This window comes from Aplidium turbinatum, chromosome 4 (genome assembly GCF_918807975.1).
Source record: "Aplidium turbinatum chromosome 4, kaAplTurb1.1, whole genome shotgun sequence".
NCBI lineage: Eukaryota > Metazoa > Chordata > Ascidiacea > Aplousobranchia > Polyclinidae > Aplidium > Aplidium turbinatum.
In genome coordinates this window covers 3,453,380-3,477,215 of record NC_137475.1, presented here as the reverse complement: position 1 = coordinate 3,477,215, position 23,836 = coordinate 3,453,380, and the positions used below count along the sequence as shown (strand labels likewise).

The following is a 23,836-nucleotide window of genomic DNA, read 5'->3' as shown; positions in this document are numbered from 1 at the left end:
AATAACAGTTAACCTCTCAAGTACATGTAGCTCCACACAGAGTGAAATTTACATGCCTTTTGACTCTTTTTTATTTCTTTAAAAGTAATGTCTAATAAAACATTATTGACCGAAAAAGAATGTCTAAAAAGACATTATGAAAAGTAACTACGGACAAAGGCCAGTGTTTCGATCTTCCGATCTCTTCAGCGTAGTAAAAGTGAAAGTGGAAAGTTGTTTTGAAGCGTTGGTTGAGATGATGATTTGAAACTTGAGTGATTGTTGTGAGACAATGTGACTGGATTTAATTTTTAATTTCGGACTCGAGCGAAACGTAATTTTACAGCCTATTGGAAGGTGTGATTTTTTTGAGAGAATTTGTGCTAAGGAATGACTGGAATTTGTTAAAAATAAAAACTAGAAAAAAAGACAAGAATTTGCAACTGAGCTAGGACATAACAATCATCTGAGATGGATCTAAAATGCAAGAAATTAGATACAAGCGGCAAATCCACATTGTCTCACAACAATCACTCAAGTTTCAAATCATCATCTCAACCAAGCCAAGGCTCTTCTGGAAAGACTCGATGCAAAAAGAAAAGAACGCTGGACAGAGACTATCCAATCTATCGATCTCTCGCACTCAAGCCGTACAGCGTGGAGCACACTCAATAACCTTACGGGACGATCAAGACAATCACCCCGACAATGTCCCATTCCTGCAAATAAGATCGCATCGCAGGTAATAAAAAATGGGATATATAAGCCGTGTGATCGTACCTCCGATCGGTTTGTTACCAAAGAAGTGAAAAAGCTTTGGAAGATCAACACACCCGACCAGGAGAGCATTTCTAGCTCCTTCTCACGGAGCGAATTTAATGCTGCCCTCAATCACCTAAAACCTGGTAAGGCCCCTGGTCCAGATAGGATATGTCCAGAGCTTATCATGCACGCTGGTTATGTTCTAAAGTCCTGGTTATGCGATTTCCTGTCGTCCTGCCTGCGCCGCCTCAAGATTCCTAAAATATGGAGAAGATCTCTGGTCGTCGCGATCCCTAAGCCAAACAAACCACTAGACGATGCAAAGAGCTATCGCCCCATCTCCTTGCTCTGCATCCCTTTCAAGATCCTTGAGAGACTGATCTACGCTCGTGTCGAACCAATAATTGACCCACTGCTTCCCAAAGAACAAGCTGGATTCCGACACGGGAGGTCAACTGTAGACCAAGTCACACTACTAACTCAGGATATTGAGGAGAGTTTCTCGGCAAAAAAGAAAGCGGGGGCTGTCTTTATCGACCTAACAGCAGCCTATGACACTGTTTGGCACCGTGGCCTAGTCTACAAACTACTCCGCCTACTCCCTGACAGGCACATGGTCAAAATGATCATGGAACTGATCCACAACAGGAGTTTTACCCTTACCACCGGAAGCGGAAAACCAAGTAGACTGCGGCGACTCAAAAACGGTGTCCCACAGGGATCAGTCTTGGCTCCCCTCCTTTTCAATGTCTATATGCATGACCTACCATCAACAACATCTGACAAATATGCATATGCTGATGACTTGGCCATCTTGCACTCTGCGAAAGACTGGCAATCACTAGAAATGACGTTGAGCCAAGACATGACGACCATATCTGGATACCTTCACCAATGGAAACTGAAGCTCAGCGAAAGTAAAACTGTGACGGCAGCCTTCCATCTCAACAACAGGGAGGCAAAACGTGACCTGAAAGTGACCGTTAACGGCAAAATTTTGCCGCCTTGCCCAGAACCTACATACCTTGGGGTTACACTTGACAGGTCACTCACATACCGCCACCATTTACAGTCACTACGCAAAAAGCTGACATCTCGCGTCGCCCTGCTGAGACGTTTGGCAGGCACAACTTGGGGTGCAGGTGCTGACACCTTGCGCACTGCAACCCTGGCGTTGGTCCACTCCACTGCTGAATACTGCGCCACTGCCTGGTGCCGCAGTGCCCACACCCGTCTCATCGACAGCCCAATCAACGACGCATTGCGAACTGTAACTGGATGCCTGCGCCCAACTCCAACAGAGTATTTACCAATCCTCGCAGGCATCCAACCTGCTGAGCTTCGCCGAAAGGGAGCCCTTATACACCTGGCTCGCCGGGCGGGGGATCCTAACCACTTGCTTCATGCAAAACTCAACATCCCACCTCAGGAATCTCCCCGGCAATTAAAGTCAAGACACCCCTTTGTGCCAGCTGCTGTTGAATTACTACATCCGTTCAGCGATCATGCCATCAGCGCAGCACACTTCATGGAAGACAATTGGAATGCAGCGTGGTGTGCCACCGACACGAAACTACATCGTTTTATACCTCACCCGGTGGCGCGCCCCCCTGGCATGGACCTGCCTCGGCCGACTTGGGTCAAGCTCAACAGAATCCGAACCGGAGTCGGTCGCTTCCATTCCAACATGCACAAGTGGGGTTTGGCTCCCTCACCATCCTGCGAATGCGGCGCGGAGGAACAAACTGCTGACCATGTCGTTCTCGAATGTCCGATCTATAAGGCACCAAATGGAACGCATGGTATAGCAACGCTGGACGAAGCTACACTCACCTGGCTCTCCATCACCTGCCCTGAAATTTGATTTGATCTAGTCTCAAACGAAAGAAGAAGAAGATCTCAACCAACGCTTCAAGACAACTTTCCACTTTCACTTTTACTACGCTGAAGAGATCGGAAGATCGAAACACTGGCCTTTGTCCGTAGTTACTTTTCATAATGTCTTTTTAGACATTCTTTTTCGGTCAATAATGTCTTATTAGACATTACGACGACGACGACGACTTTTAAAGAAATAAAAAAGAGTCAAAAGGCATGTAAATTTCACTCTGTGTGGAGCTACATGTACTTGAGAGGTTAACTGTTATTTTTTTATTCACTTGTTGATTCATTCATATCAGTTTGTATCCTCTGTGGATCCTTCTCTAGTATCATGGGCCAATCCTATAGATGTTTGCTGGTACACCTCTTCATTTTCTTTGAATTTCATTGTTAAATAACATTCCACATTGTACTATTTTGCGTCTTCAAAGAGTTCAGAATGCTGCTGCTCGGCTAATTACTTTAACACGTCAACGTGAGCATATCACTCCTATACTAAAATCCCTGCATTGGCTTCCAGTATTGTATCGTATTCGCTTCAAAATATGTCTATTAATTTATAAAGTTTTCCATGGTTTTGCTCCAAACTATCTGGACACTTTGCTTGTTCATTATAAACCTGCCAGAACTTTGCGTTCTCAACATCAATTGCTCTTGTGCAACCCTTCATATAAGACACAATATGGAAATCGTACCTTCCCAGTTGTTGCTGCCAGTTGCTGGAACTGTTTGCCTATTTGTGTGAAAGAAGCAGAAAATTTAAATGAATTCAAAACTCGCTTGAAAACGTTCTACTTCAATGAACATTATGACTGAAATTACCGTATTATCACCATTGTCATGTACAGCGCCCAGGAGCATAGTTTGACTGTGGATGTGGCGCTATATAAATGTTGTTATTATTATTATTATTTCAACCCTTGCTTGCGTTTTGAAGTTTCCTGCAATATCAATCAATTGAACTAGACAAGTGCAATTATGACATCACAATGGTAAACAGGGCTGAAAATAAGTAATGTGCCAATTGAATATTTTGAGTAGTAACGATTTCAAAAATATTTTCGTTGTTGAATATCTCGAAAACTAGAGTCAGTTCGAAAAAACTAAGTGCATTTTTGGAATCAGTGGCCCTGAAATACTTTAAAATGACTCTCACTTGTTGTGCCAATTTTTTTTTTGTTGGCCTGTATAAGCAATCCTCAAAATATATTGCTCATACGCTCAGTCGCACACCCTGAGAGCCGAACCAGAGCAGTTTGCTTTTGCCTTTTGTTCGTGCACAAAAGGTAGAACGCTCCAACTGAAGGTGGACAACTTTTTTCAGTAACTACTGCATAGCCTATCTTCGCACATAAATAGGCTAACTATTATTGACTTACTATAGCGAAGAAGTGGAATTGTGACAAAAACATTAAACTACCCTTAACCCTTAAACGCCTATGTGTTTCACCAACCGTTATTACCTATCTGGGTCTCAAGTGACCCGGCCTGTTAAAGGGCATTGCTTTATCTTTCAATTTGTACATCTTTCTTAAATAAATATGGTTATGAAACAAATCAACGTGTTGCAAGTTCACTATTATACACTCCAAAGCATAATACTGTACTTCGAAAAGAACTAACAAAATTTACAATAATTGCAAATGTAACATTTTTTTTTGGAAAAGTAATCAAATTTAAGATCAACACTGCAAACTGTTAACAACAGAAAAGAATTGAAATAATGTGTAACTTCAAAACTCAACAAAAACAGAAAGAAAAGCAATAAATTTCAGTTTACTATAGGTGCTCTAATGTGGTAGCCATGATGACGCTAAGCACAAGAATCATGCTGCACAATAGGAGCATCAAACCGTGACTTGTTGGTGATCGATATAACACGGCTCATTACATTCCTCGCACACATGAGGTGTTTTACGATCCAGAGAAGATGGACAGATGTGGCAGTTGTGGCACCGCCGTCTTTTACGCTTTCCACCCTCATGTGTAGCTGACGATTGCGAACAGTCGGTGTCAATTTTGTATCCACATTTTTGTAGCGGTAGTTTAGCAGCTCTTTGAAGCTGTTTTACTTGCACTCGACGTTGTAGCCATGGATGAAGCAAACTCATACCTAAGTTTTCCAGAAATATTCGGCTTCGATGACTTGCTTATTTTTCCCTTTCTGGAAATTTAACTCGGAAGACCACCATGCTATTGATACCCGCAATATTGAGGCAGTTGTAGAAGTAGGCAAGTGGCCAGCGCTTTGTCCTTTTCTGCACACTGTAGCTGTGAAAAAGTTGGACAACTTTGTCAACAGCTGCTTTAGTAGCATTATAGTCTTGTATCATGTCAGGCAAACCTTTATCTGCATCAACTTTGTTATCATTATGCATAGTTGGTAGTAATACTACAATTTTGTTTTTCCTTGGCACATACAATACTAACGTTTGCCTGTCACTAAAGCCAAACAAGCTTGATCCAACCCTTCTCGTCTTGCTTGCTGCAAATTCAACGGAAAGTTCTCGCCTATTTTTTTTCATCGTACCTAGCAAGGTGATAGGAAGTTGCTTCATGGTTTCTTTATTATATGAACTAAATTTAATATTTGTGGAACCGGTACTTTAAAAAGTTACTGCTGGCAAAATAAACTGTTATTTAAAAAAAGTCACACTATTACCTAAGATACCATTACCTAACACTATTACCATAACATTACCTAACACTATTACCTATAAGCTTTTTCTTCTAAAACAGCAGTAACTATTTTACCAGTGGAATATCTTTAAAATTATAAATGTGAAATGGACGAAGAATAAATGCTTTGAGAATACTGGAAGTCACACAGAATATAGGTAGATGCCCCAAAAGATATGGGGAAAGTAAAGACAGCTCGGGTCACTAGAGACCCACATAGGCGTTTAAGGGTTAGGAAAAAAAATGTCTTACATAAAATCTATTCTCAAAGTAGGAAAAAATGTTCAGCATGTGCGTTACAGGACATTGAATAAACCGGTCATTGAAGAAATCATTGTTTTGAAGGTCCGTCAACGTATCGTTTTATAGCTAATCCCGCTGTCACAGCTTGATAAATGATACACCATGCTGTAGGGCAGGGGTCGGCAACCTTTCTTCAGTCGCGGGCCAAAACAAAACTGCGCAGATGTCAACGGGCCGTACAAGTTTTCCATTTGCACTTCCGTTTTCTTTACTTTTCATAATATTGTTAAAATTGGCGTTCTTATCAGAGTATCTCCATATTTAGCTACTATAGGCTTATATAGATTAATATAAAGAAAAATAGTAAGAATTGGTAACGAAAAACACCAAGTACTTTATTTATTGACAGCACAACATTAATGTGATATTTGATGTTGTTTCCTGCTAGAAAGTTTCTGAAGGTCAGGTGATAGGTTGGATGAGGCAAGAATCATAACATCTTGCAAGTGGTCATCAGTAAGTTGTGTTCTCAACTTGCCGTTAAATATACGGTTAATTGACTATTACTAACGCAACTCATGTAGCCTGCAACTAGCAACTAGTAAATAGGCTAATATAACCGGACTTCAAGGTGAAACTGCCAAGTAGGCCTACCTTGATGCTACCTTCTGCAAGCTTAAGCTAAATTTTGCCCCAAACCTAGTTTACTATAACAAAGCGACCCGTGATCGATAGGTCGCGGGTACAAAGGCGCTTTGTGATAATTTCCTATGCTTGGTGGATTCTAACAAGTAGCAAATTCTTCAAAGACAAGAATCACTTGTTGAAAAAAACGGAAAAATGGAACTGGGAGTAAATTATAACTCTAAAAAATAAAGTAATTTAAAAGTCTGGACCGGCTGTCACTAAAAAGGCCAATTCCTGCTTCCTAAGCTACACATATTTCTAAATTATCAACCTTCAAACAAACTAATTCTTAAAACTTCAAATCTATCAAACTATCTGTCAGGCCTGCAACGTCGCTCTCTCTAAAATGCAGTTCGCAGAGAAAGAATATCAAGGAAATTCAAAATGGCGACAATGCCCTAACTAAGCATTGTTGCGGCATAAGTACACATGCTACGTGATTACAAGTGAGCGTTACGGATAAATATGGAAAAGTAAAAATTGCGAAAGTTTTACATAACATTTAGTAATCTTAATTCTGTTATGTAAAACCAAATGGCAGCATAAAATAATGGGATGTTCGTTTTGGCCCGCCAACTACAATTTGCAAAAATGCTGCGGGCCGGATAATTTTGCTTGGCGGGCCGGATCCGGCCCGCGGGCCGTAGGTTGCCTACCCCTGCTGTAGGGTAACGTTTCATGACCACAGCTGTCTTTAAAGCAACTATAATTGATCAGCAAAGTGGTGACCAAAACGCGTTTTTCAGTAAAAGTATTATTTGAACATCGTAATGCAGGAAATTTTTTTGTCTAACATTTGGACTAATTGTGACTTTTTTTATGACATTTGCTAAAAATTCGATCAGTGATTGAGAAGTGACAAGAAAAATGCTTTGTAAACAAGATGTTTTTTGCCAGTTTATTTTGTGTTCGTTAAATAAAGAAGTACAATATTTGCATTACCCTTTTTATTTAGGTATTTTTGTAGCTTTTCTTGTTCTACCAAACAGTGGCGGCTCGTGGTATTTATAGCAGGGGATGCTGCAACCGGAGGTAGCCTATACGTGAAAGAGCGAGCGCCAAAGGCGCGATGCCAAGGGGTCTAGGGACAAGACCCCCATAAAATTTGACCTTATTTTAGTGGTATTTCATGAATTCTGAGGCTATTTTAGCACTCAATTTCCTGATGTTCAACACGTTTAAATAGGCTGTTTTAGCATGTGACCTTTGGCCTTAACTTATTGTCGTACCGGTAAGTTAACAATGAACCTAGGTAAAATTTAATTTAACAACAATAATGAAAACCTAGTCTAAGCTTTATCTTTTCGTGCAGAAAGTAAAGCACATTAGTCTAACCATGTAACAGCATCAGTCGCAGCCACCTAATATCGTGCTTGAAAACAACAGTATTTGCAACAGTAGCTGGCCTGACCACGTGACCAGCAACTGCAAAATTTGCAGTTCGAAATTGTGGGATTTGAAGCAACCTCAGCCAAAATATGACGTCACAATTTCTCTTTGTTCTTCTTTTATAAGATCGCAACTGCAGGGCTTGCAGTTCAGAGCTGCCAAATACAAAACTTAAAAAATCATAATATTTTTTAAAATCCAGAAATTATGAAACTTCTAGTCAGTAGGATCTATAGAGAAAATGAAAAAAAACGTGAAATTAATAAAAAAAATAAAATTCTGAAATGTGCAGGGGGTGCTGCAGTTCTGCAGTTTCTATAGACGAGCCGCCACTGCTACCAAATACCAAACATCAGTACGGTAACATCAGATAGCGGTTTATTTAATTTCTGCATAGATGTATGAATAATGTTGATTGCTCATAGTTTTAACGTCGCTGGGAAGTGAACAGCCCATTACAAAGGCCTTCCAAGCCTTCATGTATAGACCGGGTTCATTAAAACTTGACCGAGTACATTGTTACATGCGGAACTTCGTCACAATAAAGCGGCCTGTCAGACTATGTTTCACATTTCAAGCCAGCTGTTCACAGTTTGCCGATAACATCAGCCACGAAATAATGGTTTATGATTTAAATCGTTTATACACGACGTAACAAAGGACCAAGAGCACACCCGCCATCAGCGCCAATAACAGATATTGTTGAGCCTGGACAACGTCACCAGTCACTTGTATTTCTTCATTAAGGCTCTTGGTAAGTTGATCTCGATCTGTATAATAAATATAATTTAATTCAACTGAAAATTAAAGTTTATGTGCGCTAGATTGATGCAACAATACCTTAAAATTTTAACCGTTGTTATTCGATAGTTTAATATAAGCTAACGGTTCAATACACATATGCTTATAAAATCAAATATGTTCAGTATGGCCACCTGGAGATGCGGCCTGATTTGTCACATATTGCAGATTTTGATTATAGCTACTATAGGCCTACAAGTGTTTGACTGACACTTTCTGAGATTTTTTTACTTTTTGCTGTCTCCTAATGATATAAAAGCCTTTTGCTGCCTTAGGGAAGCAGCAGCAAAATGAGAAAATGTAAGTTGAAAAACGCTGAATTAGACTATTTCTATTATTTAAAAATTAACAGTCTGACTAAAATCTTCGAAATCAAATTGTCTTTGTTTTTCAACATCTGCGGATGTTAAAACCTATTGTGTCATCTGGTTAGAGCAGCAAAGAAAGCGTAGAAATATAGTTTTTAGATAAATTTATTTCAACATTTGCCCAAAGTTAGCAAAATCTGAAAATTTCTGCAAAATGTGACAAATCAGGCCGTATCTTTAGGTAGCCATGGTTCAGCCAATTCATCATAGCATTTTTGCCAGAGGTGGGCAACTGCTGCTTGGAAAGTAGCTCGCTATTGCTACTGTTACAATATCGTCAGACTAATAAAGTAATGGCGTAACTCATTATTTCTTGTTTTGAGATAATCGAAAAAAACTGTATACACAGTTGTTTTTATCGTATTTATTGTACAGTTAAACGAAAATGGCATGTTGACACAAGTACAATGAGCATGCATTACTTTGATTTGCTTCATTTTGCATCCCATAATGTGCTGGGATGACTTAGGCCATTTTCCGAATGCACAGACATGACTTAGGCCATTTGATATTTTGGGTTTATCAATATGAGTTTTCTAACGATGACATAATAACAGTAATAATACGACTAGAATTAACAGAAAAATCCCTAATAGCAACTCCAATCTAACGATAGGAGTTGTATTTCATGCTGGACTGCATATTTTGCCCAAAAACAGTTCAGAGTTGGCAAGACAAGCTGAATAAATTATCAGTAATGAGGAAAATTATCAAAAAAAGAGTGGCACCCTGTTGACATAACATGTTTCATAGATTGGAGATCATTGTATTTCCTCAATTTGATTGGAAGATGGCTTGAAAAAATAGGAATTCATGTAGTGTTGCCTAAGTTTGTTTGTGACCGCTGTGGCAGATCCTCCCACTGTGCAGCCTCACATAATGGGACCTTGTACAATACCTTTCCACTGCTTTCATGATCCAGGCCTCTAAGATCATGAACCGTGGAATCTACAGCTTTCTTTCCAGACCTGATATTCAACAAGCATCATCCATCGATTTTCATAAAATCACTGTGTTGCATCCTCTGTACATTGTTGAGATGCGGTCTGATGCTGGCATTCTGGATGATAATTTCGTAATCTCTCGTCGTAAAAATGTCGTTTACCAATTTTCGCTCGATAGTACTGTGCAATGTGCATGCTATCGCACTCCATTTCAATGTGACCAGCCACGAGGTACTTCTGAGTAATAGTGATGCCATGCTTCCATGCAAGGGCACAGTAGCCACTAGAAACATTAGAGTTTCTATTTTGATATCCACACCCATCACTCCAAATAACTATCTCCTCCAGACCGGGGCTTCCAGAAATTATCCGTTCGAAATGATTAAACTGCAAGAAAGCCAATACTTCACTGCGTAAATCACTTTTTGTTTGATTCCAAATAGAGCAATAAGCATTATTTGATTCAAGATTGAATAATGTAAAATTGTGTACCTGCAGCTTGGTTTTATAGTACATACTGTTTGCCTTAGTTTTGGGACACAGAAGTACAGCCTGTGAATCCATTGTCCATACGGATTTTACTGTGCTAGCAGACTCTTTGTCTTTCGTCCTCATCTCAAGCTTCATTCTTCAACTTGATATGGTCATTCTATTGTTCCTTGGTCATTCTATTGTTCCTTGGTAATATTACTGTGTTTGAATGAAACACACGTCGCACTGATCCTTACGTTGTATGAACAGAGCACTCGGCAGCCCATTGGAACCAGTTCCCCTGAAGCTGCACGTTTCGATCTTATTGGACCGCAGTGAACATGGAGCTGGCCAAGAGTGTGTGCGTATAGCCCTCGTGTAGTTAAGACCACCTTAAATAACCATACAAGCGAATGGCCTTTGTCTCAATTTGGACCTGGACCAAACAAAGCCCAATGGCGATGATATCACGGGTAACGGGGGCAAGCTTGGAAGAGTTAGAAGCCTCCAGCCCGGTTTCACACATTGGCGGCGGATCTATGATGATTGTCTCCCAGTGCCTTTTGCCCACGTCTTTTCCATCATAGACTGGGCTTCCAAAGCCACATACGACATCACCATCCAAAGCCAAATTCAATTTGAAGACAAACCAATGCTCGGACACGAGCTGGAGCCGACGATGAAGACGGAGAAGTTCTCATTATGAAATACTTCACTAAAATAGGCTGTGCTCAATGATCTTATTCCTGATGATTCAGCAAGCTCTTTGTATTGCCGATGACGTTGGATTATGGTAGTTCCAAGATACAAAAAATTCTTCTTTCTGTACGTTATGACCTTTCTACAGTAATGGGAATTTACAGTAGTCAAGTCATTGAGAAATTTCGCGAAAAAGTGATTTTCCTCTTTTCCCATTTTAGCACATTTACTTACACATAAAAGTCAATTCAAACGTTTTGAAATCTATGTTTTCCTATGTTCTCCTCCCATCAGTGGAACTCAAGAATGATGGCGAAGAACCAGCAATGAGCTTATAAAGTTGCTAAGTGTGATATTAAGCTGACAATTAATTAAGTGTCTAACAATGGCTTTCTACAAAAACCTGCCATGGGTGCAAGAAGCCTCCGAGAAACGGTGCATTGAGAAGATCTGATCTGTATCACAGTGTGAGGTGATAAGTCAAACTACCAGAGTGCTAGGAAAATGAAGCTTCTCAAAAGAACAGAAAGAAAACAGATTGATTGAAGTAGGGTAGTTACTTGGAAATGGCCAAGATTGCGATACATAGAATAGAAAAAAACATAATTATTTTGTGCTAAATTAATTGTCTAGACTTGTGATGAAGTGGAAGCTCTATTTCTATACAATTTAGATCGTCGTCTTCTGACCATCTGCTCTGTTGGGGGAAAGCTTTATTTCCAACAAACGATTAAAAAGATTTGTAAAATGGCCTAAGTCATGGTTTGAGTTAGGCCATTTGACATTTATACGAAAATACCACTTTATCGTTATCGTAGGTCTTACAAAATTATATGGCTGATGCGCTACATTTTAGGGACCTACAAAACACTAATATCTCAATTTCGTCAAAAAGTAAGTTACGCCATTACTTTATTAGTCTGACGATATGCTAAAAGGGCGGACTCTCACTATTTCACTAGTCTCTACCAGTCGATGAGAAGTAACGGGCCGCAGCTTCCGCTACTCAGATCAAAAGTAACGTACGCTCTCTCTACTTTTGTCTTAAGCTGCCACTGAAAAACCTTATTTAAGTACTTTGTGAAGTCATAATAACCTTGAACACGAATGACATCATGTTTGAAAACAAAATTCTCTTACACTACCATTTCAACGTCGTTATGCAAAACAAGTTTATGGTAAAATAGCATTTTTATCCATCAAAATTCCTTAAAAACGACTCATTGTTTCCACATTCTGTTGAAAAGCACCTGGTAGCGTAAGTACGGCTGAAACAAATGTACGCTTATTCGCCATCGCTGCATTAGGAAATTGGTAGTGTCGCTACTGCAGCCGCTACTCTAACAAAGTTGTAGCTCAGCTATCGCCACAACAAAAGTAGCGGTGCTACAAAAGAATAGCCTACCGCCCACATCTCGGATTATATTGCGTTAAGGAGGCATGTTATTAATCGAAAGGCGGTGACAATCGTTGTATGGGAGGTGAAAAATATAAAACATATTTTGGAATAGAAGATTTCACCTGCCAAGGCATATTGAGTGACGTAGCCATTCAGCGGAGCTTTACTCCGCTGGTGTGTGTTTAAATCTTGATGGTGCCATGGGAAGCTTACTTAACTCTTAAATAATACAAATAAGATAAAGAAATCAAATATAGTTATTTCTCTCTAAATCCTTGACAGTTTGTTTCACCCTAAAAGGAGGATCATCAGAAGATCCTTATTCAAATAGAATAGAAATAGATTCTATTTGAATAAAAGCCTTCTGATGATCCTCCTTTTAGGGTGAAACAGGCTGTCAAAGATAGAGAGCAATAAGTCCAATAACTATATTTGATTTAATTCGCTCTGCTTGGCTTTTTGCTTGGCATTGAGCACTTTTTGTAGTACTAATAGTATTTATTGTTTAATAAGATAAATACACAAAACATGTAAAAGATGGTTCCATTTAAAGATAGTCGACATACCATAGCAAGTTTTCTCATCTTTTCCAAGTATTCTCCCAGACGAGCACACACATCTCACCTTGCCACTAGCCATCCAGCATTCATCTGAGCAACCCCCGTTATTCTAATAAAACAAAGCCAATGTGATATCACGAATGTAGTTGTGAGGCACTTTCTTGATACAAAAAACAAAGGTTACAAGCATTGTCAGCTGTTTTTGCCCGAAGGTGGTTCTTATCTATGGATATTGTAACCAAAACCACACCAACCCTGAGCGTGTCCAGCAATTTACAACCATTGTTAATGTATAATCGCTTTGTTAGTAGATCAATATATTGTTTGATCAATCAAATTAGCAATTCTGATTTTGAAGTTATAAGCATTTCTTACCACATCGCAAGGATTGTTTTTTAATTTTAGAACCGTCAAAGGATTTGAAGTCAGTCTCATGGTCTTCGCCGTGTTTGGTAAATCACGGCGCTTTCTGCCGACGCAAACCTGAAAATGTATTAGGGATTAATTAACGTTTGTGTAATATTAAAAATCAATACTGGATGTGGCATATTATTTAAGTTTGTTTATTTTTCCGGCATTAGATAATAATCAATAGTCTACTGACCAGATTAATAGAGAACTAAATGCACAAAGCAATCTTCATAAAATGTTAATCATCATCATCATTTTCAGTCTGTGAGAGCCCACTGCAGAGCGTAAGCCTTCCCCTTTTCATGCCAATTTACATAATTATGTGCTAGTTGGTACCAATTGGTTGTATTGCATTGTTTGTCAATGTCGTCCTTCCATCTTACTTTCGGTTTTCCTTTCTTTCTTTTGGTTTCTCGTGGTGTCCATGTTGTTAATTTTTTAGTCCATCTATTGTCCTGATATCTTGCTATATGTCCTGCCCAGGACCATTTTAGTTCTTGATTGTGCTCAATATATCTCGTAATTTCGTTTGATTTCTGATCCATTCGGCAGTCTTTTTATCTCGCCATGTTAAACCCATCATGATTCGTTCATGTGCTCTCTGTATAGTTCTTAGTTTAAGTGTTAATTTTTTTGTAAGGTTCCAAGTTTCTGCACCATATGTAGCGTTTGGAAGGATGCATTGATCGTAGACTTGCTTCTTGAGAGAAAGAGGCAGTTTTGACTTAAATATCGAACTTGCTCTTCCGAAGGCTTCCCATCCAAGTGATATTCTTCTTTAGATTTCATCTTCTTTTTTGGAGTTGGTTGTAATTTTTTGGCCAAGATATATATAGTGATCAACTTTTTCGATAGTCGCTCCGTCCAAAAGACTATTGCTGTCGATGTCTGCCAGTTTGTTAAACATAACTTTCGTTTTGTTAAAGTTCATATGAAGGCCAATCTTTTTGCTTTCTGTATTGAGTTCACTTAGCATTGTTAGTAGTTGTTTAGGTTGCTCAGATATAAGGATGATGTCATCAGCAAAATGTAAATGGTTTATGTATTCACCATCAATTTTGATTCCTTTTTCTTCCCAATTAAGTTGCTTAAAAATTTCTTCTAAGGTTGCTGTAAAAAGTTTTGGAAATATTGTGTCACCTTGACGTACCCCTTTTTGAATCTGAAATGGTTCAGAGTCTTTGTGCAGCCGAATTATTTCCGCGTAAATGTTTTTGAAAAGTTGAGTGTATGATTGGTCAATTGGTCAATTAAAATCGGAATAATGCATTGAAACAAATTTATTTTGATGCTTTCACTTCTATGTTGAGCAGCTAGCGTCGCGTATGTTTTTGTGACTGAGTCTTTTTGGAAGTTTTACTGTGGCAGTTTTGCATTGTAGAGCCACTGATGCAGGCCCAGTCACCAACTTCGACAGTATAAAGTTTCGTGGATTGTTGAAATGGCGCTGGCCTGCAAACCAGTTCATTTAGGCTACTAGAAGGCGTTGAGTCTAGAGAGCTACACGCCAAGTTGGTATTTAAGCACATCTTTCGAGAGTTCTTCTTGCTTGTGAGGCCTGACACTTAGAGCCGAAGATTTCAATTAAAATGCACTGTTTGTTGAAAATAAATTAAGGTTTATTCATTGAGCTAAAAGATGGGACTACGTTTACTATGTAGGGTGTTTTACATTTTTACCATATTCGATTTTCAAAAAGTTTGGTTTCATTAATATTTTGGGTAAAAACCCGACATCTAAAATATTTATTCATTTCTCATCACAGTAGTGGCTCGCCCATAGAAACTTTACGATTATAAAGAAGTAATAAGAAATCGTCTCTTCTGCTTATTTTGACAATAATTTTGTCACTCTGTAATTGTGCTACTAGTAAGTAGTTTTAGTTTAATTTTGTGAGTTTTAGTTGGTAGTAGGTAGTTTTCGAAGTAGGTAAGAATTGTTTTTTTAGAACTTCAAAGGCCCCTCAGTTTATGACCTCATAGTGAACAAAAATTTTGAGATGTCGAGTTTTCACCCAATTCCCCATCACATCAAACCCCAGGCTTGTTGACAAGAAAAAAATGGTTGAAATATGATTCACCCTGCTACAGATACATCTACTACCAAAATCAGATATGACTTTGTCCACTTCCACCTGTGATTAGCAGGAAAATGATTGACTCGCACTTACATGATCGCGCTCACACGAGTTGTTACTTTCTTTGTAACAGATCGTGACGTCACAACTAACAATGATCTTCTGATCTGCGGCTGCAATGTCTCTCCATACAAACGCCTTGAACTTGAATGATCCACACAAAGGTTCGTAGTTGTCTTTAACGGTCACAAATGTATCGGCAGGGCAGCTTGAAACAACGAATAAAGTAAATGATACATTCTCTATTGTAAGTACTTTCAGAATATGCCGTAGGTCTATTGATTATGTCTGTATCAATTGAACTGTTTAAATGTTAATTGTAAGAATTCTATACGGCTGCAAGAGCGGTGAAATAGCGCAGCGGATAAAGCGCTCCCTTTCCAATGATACAAATCATGTTTGACTCTCGGCTTAAGCTGGTTGTTGATAAACACCGCTCACCTCTATCCATGGTGTAATAAATTGGGTGGGCGTAGTTGCTGAAAGAAAGGCGACCAAGAGAAAAGAACTGGCAACTCTGCTGTCGTTAGTGTCGATGGCTTAGTATAATGAGAACCTTATCTTCTCATTCCCCGATGCTTGGTTCAAGCATGGGACTCACCTTTTTTTTTTTATAAGACACAACACTCATGTTTAAGTTATTTGAAGTAGAAGTTAACTATAGTAACTAAGTGGAGGTATCATAAAGATTTTGTGTTCTCACCTGTCGGATATCAGCTCGTACATCAGATTGTAACTGTCCCTGTAAGGCGTTGCGAAACACTTTTTCATCTGTCAAATTGTGACATTACTTAATAATTTCAAAATACAGTATTAAGATTTACTCTATCAGTAATAATCATCAATAAGATCAAACTGATCTTGTACGCACAGTTTTCTTTTAAATATTTACTGATGCAATAAATTCCAATGCTGTATATTTCTTGACATCTTTAATAAACTTATTTTTGCAATATTTTGTAGTAGGCTATTTTGTTTCATAAGGTTACATTGGGTCTGAAAGAAAAAGAATTTTCATATCAGCAAATGCGAGTTGGATTATCAGTCTTTGTTGAATTGAACGCTGTGGTGTGCGATTTTTATGACATTTTAAGTTAAGGTACAAACATTTGTAGCTTCCCTGGTAGAATATAGTAAATTAAAATATGTCTGCATATTACTTAGAGGTTTTCAATTGCTACGTTCCAATCATAGTTGGCTAGAAAAAGATTGACCCCTGGAGGTAACACGCCAGATAAGAGTGCATTGCAGACAACACAAAAAACCTTTTATCTACAAGACACATTCAAAGTTAGGTGAGTGCATCACTGCAACTCAAAATATATTGAGTGTGTCAATAGACGAAGTTCTGAAATTCGGTTACCTGCAGTATGAAATTTTCGTCACGTTGTGCCAATTCCGGCAGCGAAATTTTAACGAATACGTCATCGTATATGTAAACTTGTAAATTTTCTTTGGGAAGTTTTTCTTCAAAGTCATAATCTTTGTAGAAAGAAATATCGAGCTCAAACTTGGCTTGTGCAACATCGTCCTCAAGCCGAGCTTTCCTAAATACGAAGTAAACACACATGATGTCAAACAACTGCAGCGATCGTAATTCTAAAGCAATAAAATGTCTGTACTTGAACGAACGGTTCTCTGCACAGCAACAGTTAGTATCATTCCCGACTGATAAACGAGCTTTTGTAAGAATTTCTATAAATTTTGGAACTTCAGTAGTCTATTGGTCTAAAAACACTAACCCCCTAAATAAACCAGTAGCCTACATGATATACTACAACAGTTGATTGAAACAACAGTTCCTCGAACGACTGAGAAATGTTTGGTGAATAAAGTTTGAATGAATACACCTCAAATTCCAATCCTCAAAGTTCCACATCCAGCAGTTCCTAAAAAGCCATATTCTAACAAACTCAACAATCAAAGTATGTGGTGGGATGAAATGAAAGACGTTTCTTCCATCTTCCAACCTGAGATATTTTTCCATTCCATCATATAAACCTACCATTCCATTTCCCATTCCATCTCAAAAATCTTCCATTCCATCTCAAAATTTTCTTACATCTTCCATTTGAAAATTTTGTAGCTGAATTTCAGCTAAAAAGTTTACTACAATATTATTCTGAAGATTACTCACCGTTTGATGTTATATGTAGATTGTAGCTTACAATTACAAGACGAATCCAGGATTGTGGAGTCGGGCAAAAAATGTACACACCGACTTCTCGGATTATAACTGGCCAACTCCGACTCTGGATCCGCCAAAATCCCGCCGACTTTACAACTCCGACTGCACATCCCTGGAGGAATCTGTGGCCTTGTTTCGGCGCAACTTCAACACTTGTTGTGCAGGGAGCACAGCGAGGTGGAATGCGTTGAAGTTGTAGCCATCCATTATTGCGTCAAACAAGTTTCCTTTTCTTTAACTATAGTGAACCAGTTTAACCTATCTATTATTTTCTAAAGATTCTGTAATTTTCCATGCAACCTGCTTCCGAAGTAAATAGGAAAAAGAGTGCAGGGAATAAAATGTTTTTTTTTCGCATTTGGCGAGAGCTCAAGTCAGACCAGCTCAGCTTAGAAAACATTAAATTGATTGTGTAATTTTACGTAACAATTTGGACGACTGTTGAAATGTTAAAATTCGTAATCTTTTATTTCGTTATTCTATAATGTTTAAATTCACTTTTGTTATAAACCTACACTATTATATGAACACCTTTTGATAACTAAAAGTTATAATTCGAGTAATAATTGTGTGAAATAGTTAATGGAGTCAGATAGCCAATTAGTTAGAATACCCGTTAGGTTAGACAAACAGAATTTCATAAGACAGACAATTAACATTTTAAACCATCCTTACAAATATACTGTAATATAAATTACCACAAAGTGACTGTTATTTGCGTCCTGTTAATTTATGTGAAACATAAGGGGTATAGGATAGATATCACGTAGAGAATTGTTTGTTTTTCGATGCTTGCAGGTGTATTGTCAACAAGTTTTTGCAGATTAAGCTAGAGTAGGAGTGGCTGTTTCTTATTTTGTTTTCAAGGTGGTTGCTGTCGGGTGTGGGTTATGCAAGCATGCTCACTCTTCTTCTGGCTAAAGTTTTGTTAAGGGAACACTTGGACTTAGAAAACCTTATGCTTTATATTTCGGTGACTCCACGGTATAGCTTCCACATGGATAAAAGTTGTGTGTTTGATGTATTAATTTTATCTATCATGTACCACACCGGTATGTGAAGCTATACTGAAATAAATTTGATTAATTCATTTATTTTTATTATCACAGTTTGCGTTTTAGTTTTCAAATTGCTTTACATGCTGCCACATAGCCTAACGTTCAATGTTCACAGAAATAGAATAATTCAAGAGCGAGGTTCTTCAATGTAGTGCATTTAAATGTCTAAACTTGATGGAAGATAGTCTTCCTTCCCATCATCCAAATCTTTCATCCCTTTTTATCCTTGACATTTTCCATCTTCCCTCCCAAAATGTGTCTTCAACTCCATCCCATCTCATTTCCTGCCAATAATCCCAAGAAGCTTCAACTTTCCCAAAAAACACCAATTATTACAAAATCCAAATTCATCAAATCCCTTGGCGTGTTCGGGTTGTTGTTCGATGAACTGTATTGAAAGAACAACTGTCGTTTCGCGAAAACTGTCGTCCGAAAAACTATCAGATTACAATAGTGCCTTTTTTCTTAAATTTCAATAATTCAATAATAAATAAAACAAACACAAAATGACTTTTCGTTGTTTCTGTACACTGGAGACTGCAGAATATGCCGTGTGTGCAAATCTGTGTAGGTTTTAAGGTCTTTTTGCAAGGCTATATTTTTGTCCATGTCTTTTTTGCCACATGTTCCTAATGTTTCTAGTTCTTAAGATCTAATGATGTGTCTAAAAACTGTAATTTTTTATTATTATTGCTGGGCCCTTTTTTTGCTGTAGCCGATGAGATATGCTTTGCATCAGATGTAACGTTATAATACTATAAGTATGATAAATATTGAAGCAGTTTTGGTCTGTATCACATTTTCAAGTAATACGATAAAGTTTGTTTAGCAATAGCAATCCATTCAGGCATACGAATATTATTTCCATATGTCTTACATCACTTGCACTAGTTGAAGCCAATACTTTGATAGTTCCAACTTATTTTAAAAGTGTTTCATCGGTTAAACTTCACAAGCTCTAGAAATTATTTTGATTTGTAGTTACTATGCATTCTGTTTCGTTTTGGTGTGCATTTTATTGCGTCGACAGTGCAACGCTGCTTTGCTTAGTGACTTAGTCGATTAGCTTTTGCGATTGGTTTTCTATTGACAATGCAATGCAAAAAGTATCATCTGTTTATCGAAGGCTATAAAAAAAAAATAAACAAACAAAAAGGCAACGCATCACTTTAAGTTGATGAAGACTTGAAATTACTGTGGACTTTTCTTCTTGTGTTTTTGTGTTAACCTTTTTCCTTCTTCCAAGAAAAAAGTATAACCCATAGCCTACATAGTCTGAATATTTATAGGAATTAAAGTCACTTTGTAGACTGAGAAGACCTTGTATTTGTGTCAGGACTATAGAGTCGTTTGTTGTGATAGGAACCAAAGGATTGGTTTTGATATTTTCCTAGTTCGTACATAGGAAGGAGGTGGCTAGAGTTGGCAAGAGCACTGGTTTAAATTAACTGGGTAGAATCAACCCCTACAACAGGAAAACATAGTGCAAGAGTTGTAAAAAATACTTAAAATCTTACTTAAAAACTACTTAAAACCAACTTACTTTATAGATGAAACTATTGGGTCGCCAGTGATATTGCTTGTTCTGTCGAACTTGCAAGTTGCGTTGAAATAATAATCTTCGAACACTGAGATGACAGAGGTGGGGTCTATGTATGGCTGATTACGAATCACGTATGTGACGTAAATGAAGTTATCATTTTCCTGTGATTGTGACATGGCAAAGGTGACAAAAATCAATTGTGACAAAAGTTATTGAAATGCACATGCAAAGATATAAGTTATTTGTATTCAAATTATATTTTGAACTCAGATAAACATTATACAAGCGCCATGAGCCTAAAACGAACTTATATCATACTTTGGCGTGGACAAAGCTTTTTAGGCATACAAATAGCATAATCTTTTTTTTTTTTGATTGCTTACACTTGCGATAAACATTGGACTGACTAACTGAACACAAAACAAAATAATGTAACGACAAACTAATGGCAATAGATAACATATTAGACCTACACCACAAACTTCTAACATAGTTTTAAACATAAGCCTGCGACACTCTTGCAAAGCAGTTAAAAGGAAAGGTGCTTGTTGTGCCACATGCGTCGTACGCCACATGCGTCGTACGCCACATGCGTCGTACGCTTTTGTAAAGTAAACGAGGAAATCACAATGTTGGCAAGAGATAAATACTACAACACTATCACGCTGTTCAACTGTAACTTGTCTCAAGTTACTAAAACGTTACTTTCTCTACACTAAAACACATACTTCAATGAATGAAGAGCAGTCATTGAGGTCCAATTGAAACGTTACCGATGGGCCAAAATTCTGGATACATTTTGCATTAAGGCTGTTTAAGTTGTTCAGTCGTATAGGAGATATCACGACATGGTCGTTGAACCCGACATTAAGTGCGTGAAGTTTTTCTGTTGTAATTCTGTTAATAATAAAAAAATTAATTATTAATTTCACAATGGATCAACATTACGAGAAAAGATTCATTTCCAAAACATGTGAAATACTATATAGAGTTATAGGTACTAGTACTAGTATTTAGTAAAAACTGTACCACTGTACCTGTGTACCATTGTACCAGTAAGTTATTTCCATCGATGATGACACCAGGCAGTGGCTAACCAACGGATGCCCTCACATATAGCGACAACACGAGAGAAGAAGAAGAAGAAGAAGAAATATGTTTTGAAAGAAGCGCTCTGCCGATATGTTCAAACGAAAATAAAACAAACGAAACGAAAATCAAGGATTGCCGGCTATATAGACCACCCCATGGTATGGAAGGCCTAGTTTCCATCGATGACGACACCAGGCAGTGGCTAACCAACGGATGCCCTGACATATAGCGACAATACGAGAGAAGAAGAGAAGTAAAAAAATATAACAAAATTTTAAACTAAGTTAGATTGCGTGGAGACATAATTTTTATGTTTTGATTTGTTTTGTGTCGAACCCTTGAAAGAACCCCCATTGCAAACGTTCCTTTGCCATTATGGTTTCCGCAATTTTAGCCTAGAAATATGTGTGCTTGCATACTTGAATAACCCATCGTGAACATTTATTCCACCAGACGTTTTCATCGAGGTATATGTGGCCAAGAGTTTATTTTATTGTAGTAGGTCGGCCAGTTCTGATCTACAGAGCCCCACCATCTTGGCTGCTTCGGGTTAATCCTCAGCATTACTAGTTCCGCCACGTAGAGGCGATGGTGTTGGACTTCGGGAACGGAAAAAGACGTGAAAATTTTAAATTCATGAATTTTGTGGAATTTAAAATTATCTTTAAGGTGAGGTTTAAGTTGAAAATTAATGAAATAGATAAAGAACAACTTAATGTTACTTCTTTGATAACCTACAACAATATAACTCATCCGGTTGCAAAAGTTATAACCGCGTTTTTGGATTTGCACAAAAGGCTACTATTAATTTCCGTGATCATGATAAAATAGTTGATCATCAAAATGTAAATTACATTAGGCCTATTTCAATAAAAGTAACGTAAAATCCTCTCTATTTTACGTCCAGACATGTCACATTAATACAATAGCATGCTGCATATTATACAATGTAATGATACCACAGCGGCTGTGAAAGACCAAGTCAACAAAATGCTATAAAAATTGACATGTTATTAACTTTTTTCTGGCTTCCGGTTCTCGATGAGCAACAAACCAACTCTCTTCTAAGCAATGTTCGGTCGCCTTCGTCGCTCTTCCGGACGATTTTGATCGATAGAATTCATTGAACAATTGCTTGCAGATCACACCAATCGAACAAAGTATGGACTTTAATCACAAATTAATTGACCACAGTAATTACAGACACGCATTTGTTGCTTCACTAAACACTTCAGTAACTACACCTTTGCTTTACCTGATTATTGCACGATCGCTGCATTCAATCAGAGGAGGAAGCTCTCCTAGATAAAATAAGAAAACGTAATATTTACGTCATTCACCTTTGTGACCTGACAAGGAACTCGCGACAGACTTCAAGTAGTTTCAAAGAACATCCGGAGACTTGAAACATGGCCACCTAAAGATACGGCCTGATTTGTCACATTTTGCAGAAATTTCCAGGTTTTTCTAACTTTGGGCGAACGTTTAAGTAATTTTTTCTAAAAATTAGATTTTTACGCTTTTTTTATTCTTTTCCCCAGATGACACAATAGGTTTTAACATCCTCACACGTTGAAAAACAAAGAAAATTTGATTTTGTAAATTTTAGTCAGACTGTTAATTTTAAATAACAGTCTGATTTTGCGTTTTTCAACTTACTTTTTCTCATTTGCTACTGCTTCCCCAAGGCAACAAAAAAGTTTTTTGTTATTAGGAAACCGCAAAAAGTAAAAACATCTCAAAATATGTCAGTCAAGCACTAGCAGTAGCTGTAATCAAAATCTGCAAAATGTAACAAATCAGGCCGCATCTCCAGGTGGCCATGCTTGAAATATATTTACAAATTTGTGACAGATGATGGGAAATCTAACACGATCATGCACATAGTACAACTCACAATTTTTTCTTTGTCATGTAAAGTTTCACGAGATGCATGAAGAACGCACTTTCATAGAAACATTTCATTTTTATAACTGCAAGTTGTTACAATCACGCCTGTCACACCACATCAAGAATCTCACACGGCAATAAATACAATGCTTATGTTTGTTTGTGTCTGACATACAAGTTATAAAAAAAAAAAAAAAAAATGTTTCCTTCAATGAGAATATTCAAACTCTTATCTCGAAAATAATTTGCTTAATGGCAAACCAGAATAGAAATCTTTCAGGTTAGCGGTTGTGCTGTTCTCAAGAAATTCACTAGAGAATTTTCTCAATTTGATTCTCTAACCTAACCTTTCTAGTTATTTGATTAAATAAATACAATGTTGTTGTTTTGTTTCAGTTGCTTTGAAACGTTCAGCGACAATCAACATCGTTTGTTGGTCATTGTATTGAATGGTAGCCACTTTAAAAAAATAAATTCTGTCACAGCCAAATCTCGAACCAATCAGAAGCTATGTTGTCCATGACGTGCAAGTGGCTATCGCCAATGTGACCCTTCTAGCATTCAGCCAGAGAGTTGATTTTTGCTTTGAAATTAGTTTGGTAATTACAGAAGAAAAAAGAGTTATGACAAGGGTGGGTAATGGGTATCGAACCCA

At 37.8% G+C, this 23,836-nt stretch overlaps 1 protein-coding gene across 1 annotated transcript in view; it reads right to left on the bottom strand.

The window, feature by feature from the left end:
• Positions 1–7,122: 7,122 nt before the first annotated feature.
• The window catches only part of LOC145769262 (uncharacterized), a 34,024-nt gene continuing 17,310 nt past the window's right edge, over positions 7,123–23,836 (bottom strand). Inside the window, exons 13-21 of the mRNA XM_082580843.1 lie at positions 22,547–22,592; positions 20,928–21,096; positions 20,200–20,360; positions 16,774–16,957; positions 16,114–16,181; positions 15,444–15,618; positions 13,238–13,345; positions 12,869–12,971; positions 7,123–8,390 (exon numbers count right to left, since the gene is read on the bottom strand). Coding sequence (XP_082436969.1) covers positions 8,245–8,390; positions 12,869–12,971; positions 13,238–13,345; positions 15,444–15,618; positions 16,114–16,181; positions 16,774–16,957; positions 20,200–20,360; positions 20,928–21,096; positions 22,547–22,592 — 1,160 coding nt within the window. The 3' untranslated portion in view covers positions 7,123–8,244. The remainder of the gene's footprint in view (positions 8,391–12,868; positions 12,972–13,237; positions 13,346–15,443; positions 15,619–16,113; positions 16,182–16,773; positions 16,958–20,199; positions 20,361–20,927; positions 21,097–22,546; positions 22,593–23,836) is intronic.